General features: G+C 36.1%; 1 protein-coding gene across 3 annotated transcripts in view; it reads left to right on the top strand.

Moving 5' to 3' along the window:
• Nucleotides 1–13010, top strand: part of Gria4 (glutamate ionotropic receptor AMPA type subunit 4) — a 403578-nt gene that overhangs the window by 159606 nt on the left and 230962 nt on the right. For all 3 annotated transcript variants that reach the window (XM_050127542.1, XM_050127540.1, XM_050127541.1), the window contains exon 4: nt 8093–8332. In XM_050127542.1, coding sequence (XP_049983499.1) covers nt 8093–8332 — 240 coding nt within the window. The remainder of the gene's footprint in view (nt 1–8092; nt 8333–13010) is intronic.

Consider the following 13010-nt stretch of genomic DNA (forward strand, 5'->3'; position numbering starts at 1 on the left):
CGAGACAGGGTTTCTCTGTGGCTTTGGAGCCTGTCCTGGAACTAGCTCTGTAGACCAGGCTGGTCTCGAGCTCCCAGAAATCCGCCTGCCTCTGCCTCCCGAGTGCTGGGATTAAAGGCGTGCGCCACCACCGCCCGGCTCCGGTAGACTATTTTTGAGGGTATTGTTGAACTCCAGCAAACTAACACCTCACATGGATTCCCTTTTCTCAAATTCCCCATGCTGCACCTGGCAGAAATACGTAGTGTCTATATTACTGCTATGTGCTGTAGCGCGCGGAGATGTAGCGCGCACCATGGCGCTGTCATGTCAGGGGCACGGGGCCTGGGCGCCATTTGCTGTTCCACGTCAAACTTGACAGCTTGTGCGCAACTTGTGCGCATGCGCGCCCACAGCGCATGCGCGCGCGAGCCCCCCCCCCCCAACGCGGGGAGTATTTCGATCTGGCCATCCGATCTGGCCAATCATAATTTAAGCACGATCACTCCATTCTGGCCTGAGCCATTGGGTTGATGACACGTCAGGGCTTTGTCTGGCACCGAAAATATTCTTCTGCGTCACAGGGACGGGGTCTTTTGCCTCTTTACAACCTCAAGTGTAAGTGCTCCAATAAAGTGTGTTCTGAGAAGAATACTGTTGCAGTCGTCTCTTCTGCTGGCGGAAGCGGCGTGCTGCAATGTGCCAGTCTCAAATCTTACCACCTCTCCATATTCATTCATTCTTTCATCTCATTGTTTTGAATTTTATTTTTATTGTGTACACGTAAGGTTTACAAGAGAGTGTGCATGTTTGCAAACTTTATAGATGGTTTTGTTTGCTTGTTTGGGAACTTTCTGCTGTTTAAGGATTCGCTTCATTTTGGCTTCTTTTTTCCTTAACAGTTTCATTCATATATGCAATGGATTTGGGTTGTTTCTCTGTCATCCCCTGTCTTTTTCACTTCTTTCTCATTATGGAACCCTTCTTTCCAATATCGATTTTTCATGAGACAGAGTTGTCTGTCTGGCCTCAAACTTGTGATGCTCCTGCCTTGGTTTTACTAGTGTTAGAAATACAGATATGTACAATCCAAATAAGTTTCTTTCGTTGATTTAGAATTGTTTTGTGTGTGTTGCAAATACAGTGTGCATACATGTGATATGGGTGTGCATGTGTGTGTTTGCACATCAAGTACCTATACCATGACTCCATTTTCAAACCAAGATGTTGTCATTCAGCCAGTTGTGTGCATGCATTTGATTAATATTGATAGAATCTGTGAAGCAGTTTGGAATGGAATGCATAGAGTATTGCCAGCTATTCAGGTGATTCAGAACACACTTGTGGTCTTTAAATAACATCATAACACCACCAACAACTTTCTAACTGCAAGAGCAACTCGGGCTCTAGAAGGAAATTCTTACATGTGAGTTTGCACACTTTCTGAGACATCCTCCTTTAATTTCATCTAAATCTCACGATCTCCTCTCGTTCTGAAATGATTTCTTTCCACAATCCTAGCATCAGACATGTCTTTGAGCATTCCTCCTGAATCTCATATTGTCCTTCACAATCACTTCTTTAATGCTATACACTGAATCTGCTTGTTCTCTTTCATTACAGACCTTGGCTTCACATTCTTATGTTTCACCTACTTGAAACTCAGCATATTAAACTAAATATGTCCACAACAGAACCATTGTTTTCTTTCTGAAACTGTGCTTGTCTCATAATAACCAAGCAAAATATTTTCAGTCTACCTACCGCCCAAGGTTGTGTAACTGCTTTTCATTCATTCACTCAAAATCTGTAAGAAAAAGCATGGTGTGACCTTTCCTCTGTTTCCCTCCTTACTCATTCATCCTACCCAATAATCCACTCAGCTCTAACTAACTTCTACATATCTCCCAGGAATAATATTCACAGTCTATGCCTATCATATTTTATCCAGTTTGCTATTATCTTATGTCTTTTTTTTGTCTGGTAGACTGTCATACTTATTATCTTCTCTGTCCTCAGTCTGACTTTTTGATTCCAATTCCAAATACAGATATCAAGCATATCCTATGACAAACACTTCTCTTCTATGCTTCCTAACATTCCTTGTCTATCTTTTTCAGTTATCTTCATGTCTTGGAGTATGATTTCACATCTCTGTCTTGTCCCCTAGACTGTGAGTCACTATACTGACATGATTTTATTCAAAAATATAGACACAATTATAGACATAAACAAGCATAACTAGTGTCAATAATAATCACAATAAATAAATATGCACAATGTCCTTTGCAATATATAAATATATTTATAAAATAAATTCCAATTTTGTACTCTAGCTTTAATTCTATTTATTTTACATTTTAAATATATTCTTGTTAGTACCCACAATTATTGATATTCTTGTGAAATTTTAGATACATGTATTTTTTATATTTGTCCCATAACACCACATTTGTTTTATTTCTTCTCTATATCCTATACATGGCTAAAATTAGATATTATGCATTAATGAGTTTAAACCTCTGTCTATTAATCCAAGTCCTTTTTGATGGCAACAAGACATGTAAAGATTTTTCAATGCTTCAGATAGAATTTCTCAGGTGATAACAAGTATCAAATTTTCAAATCTATCAAAGTGAAGCAAGATAATCAGTTCTTGGGTTTCTATCCACATTGTTGAGACCACCCGATAAGAGGTAAGGAAGAAAATAAGCACAATAAGTTAATGAAAAAGTTTTTGTTTCATCAGAAGGCAACAGACAAAAGCACTTCATAGAGATTGACTGTTGTAAACTTATAAAAAACAATTTGCACCAATAAGAGAAAGATAACATAGAACCATTCAGAAAAATGAAATTTTAGTAGCTTGAGGCTTCAAAGAAATGTCAAATTTTGATTCCATTCAATATAAAACAAAACCAATTGTATTTTTTTATTACTCTTCATCTAAAACATTCCAGATTTTAATCTGAGCCTTGCAGACTTCATTTGACTTTGGAAGCTGTTTTGGTTGCGTTTCCTTTTTAGAGAACTCCATTCATGTGAGATTGGCAACTCGAAAGCAGGTGCAGTTTTCTTTTAATGTCGTGCTGTTTAGATGAAAAGAAGTTAAGTAATTGGTTTTAGATTTGTTTTTTTTTCCCTGAGCTCCTTCTAGGTTTTGTATTCTAGTAGTCGAATGTTATTTTAGTAAAATGTAAAAATATTCCTGTTCTCTTTGAACAGTATTAATTTCTTGAGAACCTATTGCTTGTCACTTGAATCCTGTAGCTGTCATACATCTCTGTTATAAGCAACATTTGAATTTTGAATTGTGTAAACCATCTCTATATTTTCAAGATGTGATTTTCCATTTTTGCATTTTAAAAACAGTTTGGTCATATTTCTAGAAGCATGCTTCTAATTCATGTACCTGCACAAGTAACCTTCGTGAGCGGAACTTTGCATGCATAATCTGTGTTTACTTGTAACTCTTATATCTGTGTTTACTTGTAACACTTATATCTGTGGATTCAAGTTACTGAAGTGAATATCAATAAAAAAAAAAAACTTAAAAAAAAGCACAAAGTATACACCATGTTTACAGCAAAGACTCCATACCAGGGAGGGGAACAGCACACTTACATCAACAAACGTCCATGCCCACACAGTGCTAGGAGCAGGAGACCATGGGTCACATTACACTTGAACTTTAGAAGAAATCTGAAAAGGAAGTGAGTCTGAACAATAAAACCTCCAAGTAACCCCCTTCGGCTATCAAGGCTCCACCTCCTGAAGGTACTACACCCTTCCCAAATGGCACCACCATCTGATGACCAAGTGTTCAAACATGTGAGCCTCTGGGGAGCATTTTGTATTTAAACTATAACATTTGACATGTAAATCCCCAGAATTAAATGACTTAATTTGTGTTTTGAGGAAAGTAGTGGGTATAAGGTAGAAAATGTGAAGGTATAGCAAATTTAAAGAAATGGCTGTCCAAACATGCCCAGTAACAAAAGAAGACCAGAAGTGTGGTGTCAGGAATCAATACAAGGGAAGAATTTGAAAGACACATCTAAACATGTCGAAACACAGCAGAAGATTTCACCAAACAGAAGGTAAAGTGAGTTTTCAGCAATGAAGACTTGGGAGATAATGAAGCATGAGTAGGTGAATTGGAGACTATGTGAAAAGTGCCCCCAAAAGACACAGCTGTGAGCAGCTAGGGAGAACATAGGATGAACAAAGTACAGAAGCTCTGTGCCTTGATAAAGTTGATTTTCAAATACATTTAGGAAAAGCTCTTAAAAATGAAAATTAAAGATAAAAGAGAATGGTAAGAACTATGAAGAGCAACTGCATTGCATTCACTTGGTCCATACCACTGTGGCAGTCAAATTCAATGCACAGCTTCTAACTTGCAACACATTGAGCTAAGACGATGTCACAATACTTGTATCTGATACAACACTTAAATTCATCACAAATTAGGTCATTATGTGATTTAGTTTATCATCTGCAATATGTATGGGAAATAAAATTTTGCAACTACCTAATGAGAAGACATGTTTAATTCACTCACACCATCAGGTATAAAGTTTAAGATTATTATCATGTGTTTATATTATGGAGTAATTTACATAATATATGATCCAAGTTATCTCATTAGTGAAGCAAAAATATAAAATGTGCACTTAAAATTATGATTGCATTATTTCATTGAAGACCTCATTCTAATCAGTGTTTATATCCCAAAATATCTGTCGATCTAATATTACCACCTCTATTCAGTGACTATGCAATAATTAGTGTTCATTATTTTATATTAAAAACTAAAATTCGGTTTTCTTTTTCTACATTAAGAACATATTCTTATTAAGCTTAGTTAACTGTATTAATTTATTTTGTATTTATATACCTTTATATATACTGTTTGAATACTTATTTGTATGCCAAGAAACAGCAGATGGTATGAGAGATAACCAAGCAAATTTTGATTTTGTGTTTCCAAAGATAAATTTATAATAAATATGCAAATGACTAGGCTACTAAATTTGAATCTATTCAACCAAATTCTATATTGTTCAGGGTTTCACATGAAGAAAATAACATTGAATATTTGACTGACAGCCTAATTTTACAGATTCAAGACATAATAACCTTCACCTAGCAAGCCATGACTGTCAATTAAAACAGGGGGATAATGTTCAAAAGAATAACACTATAAACAGGAATTTGCAAAGGAAAGTGAATGATAAAATTCATCCAGAAGGAAATGTTGATTAGTATGTATTTTGTATATTTTCAAAGTAAGAGTAATAGAAGCAGAATGGTAGTTATAACTATGATAAAAATCAGTTTATGTATCATGATGAAAAATAGAAGCAGACAAAAAGGTTTAGAAGTAAGGCATTATTAAATTTGTAGAGGCCTAGTAAAATAAACTGCAATTGGCTAAATAATGTGGTCAGTACCAGAGCAATGCATTGAAACAGGCAGACAAGGTGAGTGGTAGGAGGGCCTTCTGTGAAGTGCCTCAGTTTAAAACCTGTTGAGTACTTAGCTTCCTATACCAAGAGCTAACATTTTGCATAAATGAGAACTGGAGTGTTCCTAGATTCTTTTTCTTTTGTAGGATAGAAGGGCAGCAGAGATCGCGTACCACATTCTAGCTCACCAATGGTTCTCATGCAGCATATGACCTTCTGGGGAACTTTTGGAGTTGCTGGAGAAATACTGTGAGGAAAATACTGTTCCTCCTTTTTCTGAACAGTTTTTACAGCCTGTAAGTAGGTTCAGTAGCAAAATGGAAGCTGCAGTTGATGACTCAAATTCTAAAGTTAATCACTAATGAGATAACTTGTATTATACAGTATGTAAATTAGACCACAATATAAAGACTTTTTTCAGTAGAGTAAAATAAAAGTTATTTGAACCATGGACTGGGGATATAGTTCAGTGGTTAAATATGTGATTAACCTAGGTATAAAATTTTGGTTCAATGGTGAGAATCCAAAAGCAAATTTAAAAAGGTTAAAAAAGTGAATTGATTCAGTTTTTTAATTAAGTGAAGATTAAAAGTCAACCTAATACTTATAAGAAAACAAGAGCATATGAAGGAAATGTGTTAAGCTCGGACTGTACCACCCACATAAATGCATCCAAACTTTTGGAGGGATATCCACGAGGTTGGTATCTGATCCACAGCATGATGCTACTGCATCACTGGAGTTATGGAAATTGAATATTGGAAACCCAAGATACCAATGTTTTCATTCTGACAGCTCTACATCTTGATAAAATTATAACCAGACATACTGTATAAACATGCCTTTGAGAATGGTTAATATGTTCCAAGGTAATTTTAGCTCCTGGGGAGCACAGACTTAGAGATGGGTGATCATCCTTGATAGATTTCTTCACAAACTGTTACCGTAACTATCCAAGCGGTATCTGCTGTATAGAATCTAAACATCTTATGTCTTAGCTTTCGATGAACTGAGGCATTTTAATCTTTAGAACTTTTACTGCACTATAAGAGACTTATTTAAACTATAACTATGCAATGAAACTGATGTCTAGAAAATGCTGCTTTTGCTTTTTGCATCTTCATAGGATGGTAGATTTATGTGCTCTCATTGAATTTTTACCATATTAAATTTCCATCATTTATACCATGAAAAAATTTTATGTTTTCATTATCTCTGAAAATAAGACAATATAATAATAGTAATAATAACAATAATTAAGGCTAAGCATTGAAATATTAGAATTTGAGCTTTTTTTTACAAGGTTTGCAATGTTACCCTTATATTCCCATGTCAATTCTATCTTGAACTTTTCAACTGAAATATATTCTTTTGTCCTTTATTAAACCATATTGTTTACAAAAATATCCTGTGAGTGTCCTTTAAAAATAATCAACAGCATCTACTTTCTGCTCATTTTTATACTATCCTGTTATAACATGTATTCCTTATCCCTGATTTTTAAGTAAAATAGTAAATACAAATAATAGAAACATCTCTAGATTTATTCCAAAATCTCAGAAATTATATGATTCAGATAAAGTTGTTTTGTATATATTTCTAGAACTTTTAACATTTTAATAATCTTTTTTTCACTTATGTAGACTGGAAAGATAGCTCAGTTAAGAGCACTTGATTATCTTGTAGGGGACCCAGGTTTGCTTCTCAGTACCCACAACAGTTATCTCACAGCCCTCTGGAACTCTAGTTCTAGGAGACCTTAGTCAGAGAAAAATCTACAATGCAGTCCTGTTTTACTGGGGGGGGGGGGGGATTAATGTCTCCCGATGATTGTAGTTCTGTCTTTTAAAGTGTAAATGATAAAAAGTCACCTAAGTTTGTTTCATAAATCAGTTATGTCATGGTAAGCAAAACACATTTGAGAAAGAATATAAACAATCTCCCTCACTTTACAGCAGTGCAAACAGGATTTTCTCTTTCTCTTGATAGGCCTGGCTCAGGATTTGGGGTGATTATTTTAGGGTTATAGTTACATAGTTGCTTCTGGTTCACTCAGTTGCTTATCTCTCAACCCCAGTTTTCTATTTTCAAACATGATTCAAGCAGACTTCAGAGTTGTGACAAAAAAATGAAATTAATACAGAGTAAAGTTATAAATAAAAAGGAAACAATTTGTTTATCAAACAGAATAGATGTGGCAAGCACACAGCTTAGGAAGCAGGCAATTGTTTCATTGATTCCTACTTAAAAAATGTCAAAGTACATTATTATAGTTCCCAGGCAAGAACAAATACAGAAAAAAAAATTGTGTCTCTCATTCATTAAGAGCTTGGGGCATGGGATTTGAGATGTTTTAGAGGACCATATATTGTTTATTTTAATCAATTTTCTCTTTAATTTGAATTGGCTTTTTAAATGCAGACTTTTAATTTAAACCAGCTTCATGGAAGCCTTGACTATCAGCACAAACTCAAGAACTCACAGTTGACTGCACAATGTATGCACGCTTTTCTTGTGTTTCTTATCAGAGTTGCTAACAGTTCAATGATTTTCTTTTAAACCTTCAGAGGCTGTAGACTTCAAGTGGCCAGTTCTGGAGTATAACAATTGGTGATGGCCCTCTCTTTCTGTTTTTCCCCCAGTCTGTTCCCAGTATTCTAGAGGAGTGTTTGCCATTTTTGGACTCTATGACAAGAGGTCAGTGCATACCTTGACCTCATTCTGCAGTGCCCTACACATCTCTCTCATCACACCCAGCTTCCCCACTGAAGGGGAGAGTCAGTTCGTGCTGCAACTAAGACCTTCATTGAGAGGTGCACTCCTGAGCCTGCTGGATCACTATGAATGGAATTGTTTTGTCTTCCTGTATGATACAGACAGGGGTAAGTACTATCCTTCTATATTACAGGAGCTCTAACCTTCAGTCTGAGATGACTTTGTATCAGTTATGTGACTTAGCAAAAGCATTTTGATCCTTAATGCTTCTAAAACTAGAAAATAGTTTGGGTGTATTATCAATGTTTTAATTTCAATTCTCAGAAGATGTTTCAAATTTAAAATGCTTCTATCAAGGCATGGTGACTTTTGCCTTTGATTGCAGCACTTGAGAGGCAAAGGCAGAGGCAGAAAGATCTCCATGACTTCTAGCATAATCTACCTATTAAGTTCCAGGCCAGCTGAAAGTGCACAGTGAGACTCTGTCTCAAAGCAAAGCAAAGCAAGACAAAGCAAGTAACTCCTTATTTCCATGCAAACCATTTGTGCAAGTTTATTAAATCTGGTTCATAGAGAAAAACAAATGAAGGTGTTTTTCTTCCATCAGTGGCAGTTCTCCCAGAACACTCTTTGATTTTCTGGTTCTCCAAACTGTGTGCAAACGTATCAACTGAGTAGCTCCATTGTTAATTCTCCGGCAGATACCAGCAGGGCATTCACTAGATCAGTCAGTTATGCAGCTGTGTATCTAAAGAATTCCTCAGATCTCAAAGTTGAAGGCTCAATTCCAGTGAGACAGCCTTCTGCCTCAGATGCCACCCACCCAACCTTAGGTTGTCTATCAGTGCATTTGACTAACCAGATTTGAGTATGTATTTATCATACTGCACATTGAGATTCTAGTGGCCATCTCATTCTGCTTGATTAATTAGTAGGATCAAGTCACAAAACTCAGGATCACTTTGCTTATGTCTTATATGCTGTAATATTATATAATTGTTCCAAGAAGAGATATGTTTGGCAAAGTATGGAGGGGAAAATTTTTCCTCTGACTTGTTTTGGCACTCCTTCTTTAGTCTGTTTCATTTCTGGCTGGCATTATATTTACAGAACTGTTTTCTGCTCATTGCATAACACATTTCCAGAAATATAACAAATTATGTTGTAGATAGTATTGTATATGTGTGTCCCATCTCAAAACAATTTGATGCTCGAGGTAATATTGGACAGAGAAGAATTTGTTTGTATAGGTGAAGGTTGCATGGTATTTTTCTATGCCTATTTTAGTGACTTTACTGCATTTGTGCTTTATTTTTAAAACTGTAAAACCCATCAAATGCCATTATAAAAATAATATAGGAGGGCGGCATAGCAGTTAATGCTAAGGAAATTAATTTATTAATATCAACTCATATAAAAATCTAAATGCTGAGAGAAGCTCCTTCTTTGAATAATCTTCCAGATATAATTAAGAATATAGGAACTGGTGTCCTCAAGGTGGACAGGGAACTTGTAGTATGTACAGTATCTATTATAAGTGCCATCCTCTTCATCTTCTCAATCTGTAGTTGCTAATTACTACACTTGATAACATTCTGATATCAGCTTCTTCTTTGTAACCCCTTTCAGAGAGGAGTAGAATGGCACAGATAAAGGGTAGCCACTTCCTAGGTAGTGATCCTGAACCAATTGAGAGAGGAATGGTTAATGTATGTGGTATGTAAAAGTGTCATTCTCTTTTTTGTCTTCTTTGTATCTGGTTACTAGTTGCCACACTTGCTAACATTCTGATTTCTACCAGGACTGTGCTGCTTGATTCCCCAACCCCATTTTATAGATAAAATTAGGAATGATGATAAAACTAAGATAATTAGTAAGTAAACACAATGAATTAAGAATCTTTTAGAGTCTATGAAAGTATAATATGAGAAAAGATGAATAATTTATCCGTAATGCTTCACTGAAGTATGTCCTAGATTAGGAAAAGAAAATCTTTCCAACCCACAAAGCAAACACAAAAAAATTTCTTGAAGTCTGAAATTTTCTTTTGGTGAATCCGCATGAAAACACTCAAGCGATTATTTATAATATAATGAATGCATCAGAATTTAGAATACATTTTTATTATTAATCCAAATGCATTTAGTTATAAACATTGACTTATATACTTGCTGCCAGTTACGAAGTTTGAGGATAATCCGTTCCTGTAGGAAGAATAAAACCTTATATCTCATTTCACTTTCCTGCTTGACCAAGGATAACAAGGCAGATAAGAAAGATGAGGGTGTGTAAAGAGCCACAAAGAATCTTGTAACTGAAGTAGGAACAGCAGACAGAAATGGACAAGGTGTCTTGTTGTCTCCATAGCAGAACTTTTAGATATTGTGATGTTTACTTCCTATCCTTCTTAACTCACAGGTCCACAGGCTGGTACCATCTTGAATTTAAAAAGGGAACAATGTGTTGAGAATAGATAGGATTGAACTGAGCCCTTCTATTGTGAAAAAAAGAGAGATCCACAATTTCTTGCTGCATTCTGCTGCTTCTGATTAAGAATGAAGGCATTGCATTGAGATACAGGTGAAAAGAAAACAAAAGAACTAGTTAAAGACAGGAAGAAGGGCTATGAAATGTCAACTCCTGGGCTAGCAGTAGTCATTACAATCATGAACTCATAACATCTACAGACACATGCTGAATTCCATTTTGCCATCAACAGTCAGGCATGGACAGAGAAGAGAGCCCCATTCCCACTCATAAACGATTAGTTAATTGTGGATTCGTAGAGTGACAAATGATTACCTTGAGTTATGGACCTACTAGTGACACCATTAGGTTATAATGGACACTTCCAAATAAATAATCACACTTAGACCAACTGGGTCACAAAACAAAGCCAATCATGAGCCTTGAAAAGGGATATGTAGGGATAAGGGAGAATTGACAGCAATAAAAGGGAGATAGAGGGACTTAAACAGAGTGTAATCAGAGCACATTTTATTCTTGTATTAAATATCAAACAATAACATTAATAATATTTTCATTACACCAATGAAAATTTTGAACTATTTGAAGGCAGATACTAAAAGTTAACTTGAATGAGTCCTATATCTAAAAAGGACTGCCAAAGAAGGGGATTGAGCAAAGAACAAGAAGCAATGGCAAGGTTGGTCACAGAAAGAATAAAGCAGAGAAAATAAAAAAAAAATAGTCAGTTGACAGAAAGTCCTGAAGATGAATAGGTGTCTTCAGTGAACTTTTGCTTCTTACGGCCTTCTAAACGTTTGCTAGCTTAGTGTGGCCTAAATGGGGAAACAAGGGCAGCACATGACAATCCTCATGAATGACTCTAGTGGGCATCTGTCTTAGTTACCATTCTATTGCTGTGGTGAGACACCATGACTAAGGCAATTCTTATAAAAGAAAGTATTTAACTGTAGACTTATTTACACTTTAGAGATTTCGTCCATTACCATCATGTCTGGGAACATGGTGACACTGGAGAAATAGCTGAACAATTTATGTCCTGATCCACAGACAGGCATAGGGAGAGGTAGAGATGGAGGGGAGCTGGTATGGGCTTTTGAAATCTCAGTGACCACACCCCCCAATGATAGTCTGTCTCCAACAAGAACACACCTACCCCAACAAGGTCACACCTATATGAGTCTATGGGGGCCGTTCTTATTTAAACCACTACAGCCTTTTAAAAGATGCTAGACATACTTTTTTACTGACAGTTCCTGTGTGACTGTTCTTTGCCTACTTCATTTGGGTATCATTTTTGGCTTGCTGAACAGAAAATAGTAGCAGGTAGATATTTACTAAGACCTTTGAGATTCTTCACTGGAAAGGGAAGTATTACCACAGCATAGATATTTAAAATTACAGCAAGCAAATGCAAAGTATACTAATCTAGAGCCTGATTTTTTTTCATTCGGATTATGTTAAATCTTCTTTAAAAATATTAAATCTGTGTGAGGACGTTTTCATTTGATAGAGCTACAAACTTACTTACTTCAAAACTGAGATATTCAAATTTGTCTGAGTTCTAAGATGGTACACGCTAGACTGACAGACTATGGATATAAAGATTTAATGTTGAGATTAGAGCGGCAGGGCTGCGTCCCCAGCACCCGGCCGCCCGCATGGCTAGCTTACGCCCAGAAATAATTACACGGAAACTGTATTCTTTCAAACACTGCCTGACCCACTAGTTCCAGCCTCTTATTGGCTAGCTCTTACATATTGTTCTAACCCATTTCTAATATTCTGTGTAGCCCACGAGGTGGCTTACCAGGGAGGATCTTAACCTGCGTCTATCTGGAGTGGGAGAATCATGGCGACTCCTTGACTAAGCTTCTTTCTCACAGAATTCTGTTCTGTTTACTCCACCCACCTAAGGGTTGGCCTATCAAGGGGCTTAGGCAGTTTCTTTATTAATAAGAAATCACTCCCACATCAGTTTAACATAGTTTTATTTGAAAAAAAAAAAAACAGGCCACATAGGTTTCTTAACAATTCCATATTTTGAGTGACCATGATCTTCTAAAGCAGTGGGTTTCCAGATGATTAATAATTGCCTGAGAAGCCTTTTGTAAAGCAATATCAACAGTCATTCTGGATAAAGGTTTGAAGAACTGGGGGAAGAATTTCCTTGTGGGTCCCTGGTTGAATACATTGCCCAAGGGAAAAAATACAGTGGCAAATCTATGCAAATTGCCAAGTCTCAACTAACAATATTCCTTAGGCATTATTCAGCATGATACTTAGGGCAAAAAATTAGCAAAAACTTACTATGTATTGGAATGAAAAAAAATAGTTGTTAGATGCAAAATATAAATT

The sequence above is a fragment of the Alexandromys fortis genome, unplaced genomic scaffold (genome assembly GCF_014885135.2).
Source record: "Alexandromys fortis isolate MF-2015 unplaced genomic scaffold, M_Fortis_MF-2015_v1.1 scaffold_255, whole genome shotgun sequence".
Classification (NCBI taxonomy): Eukaryota; Metazoa; Chordata; class Mammalia; order Rodentia; family Cricetidae; genus Alexandromys; species Alexandromys fortis.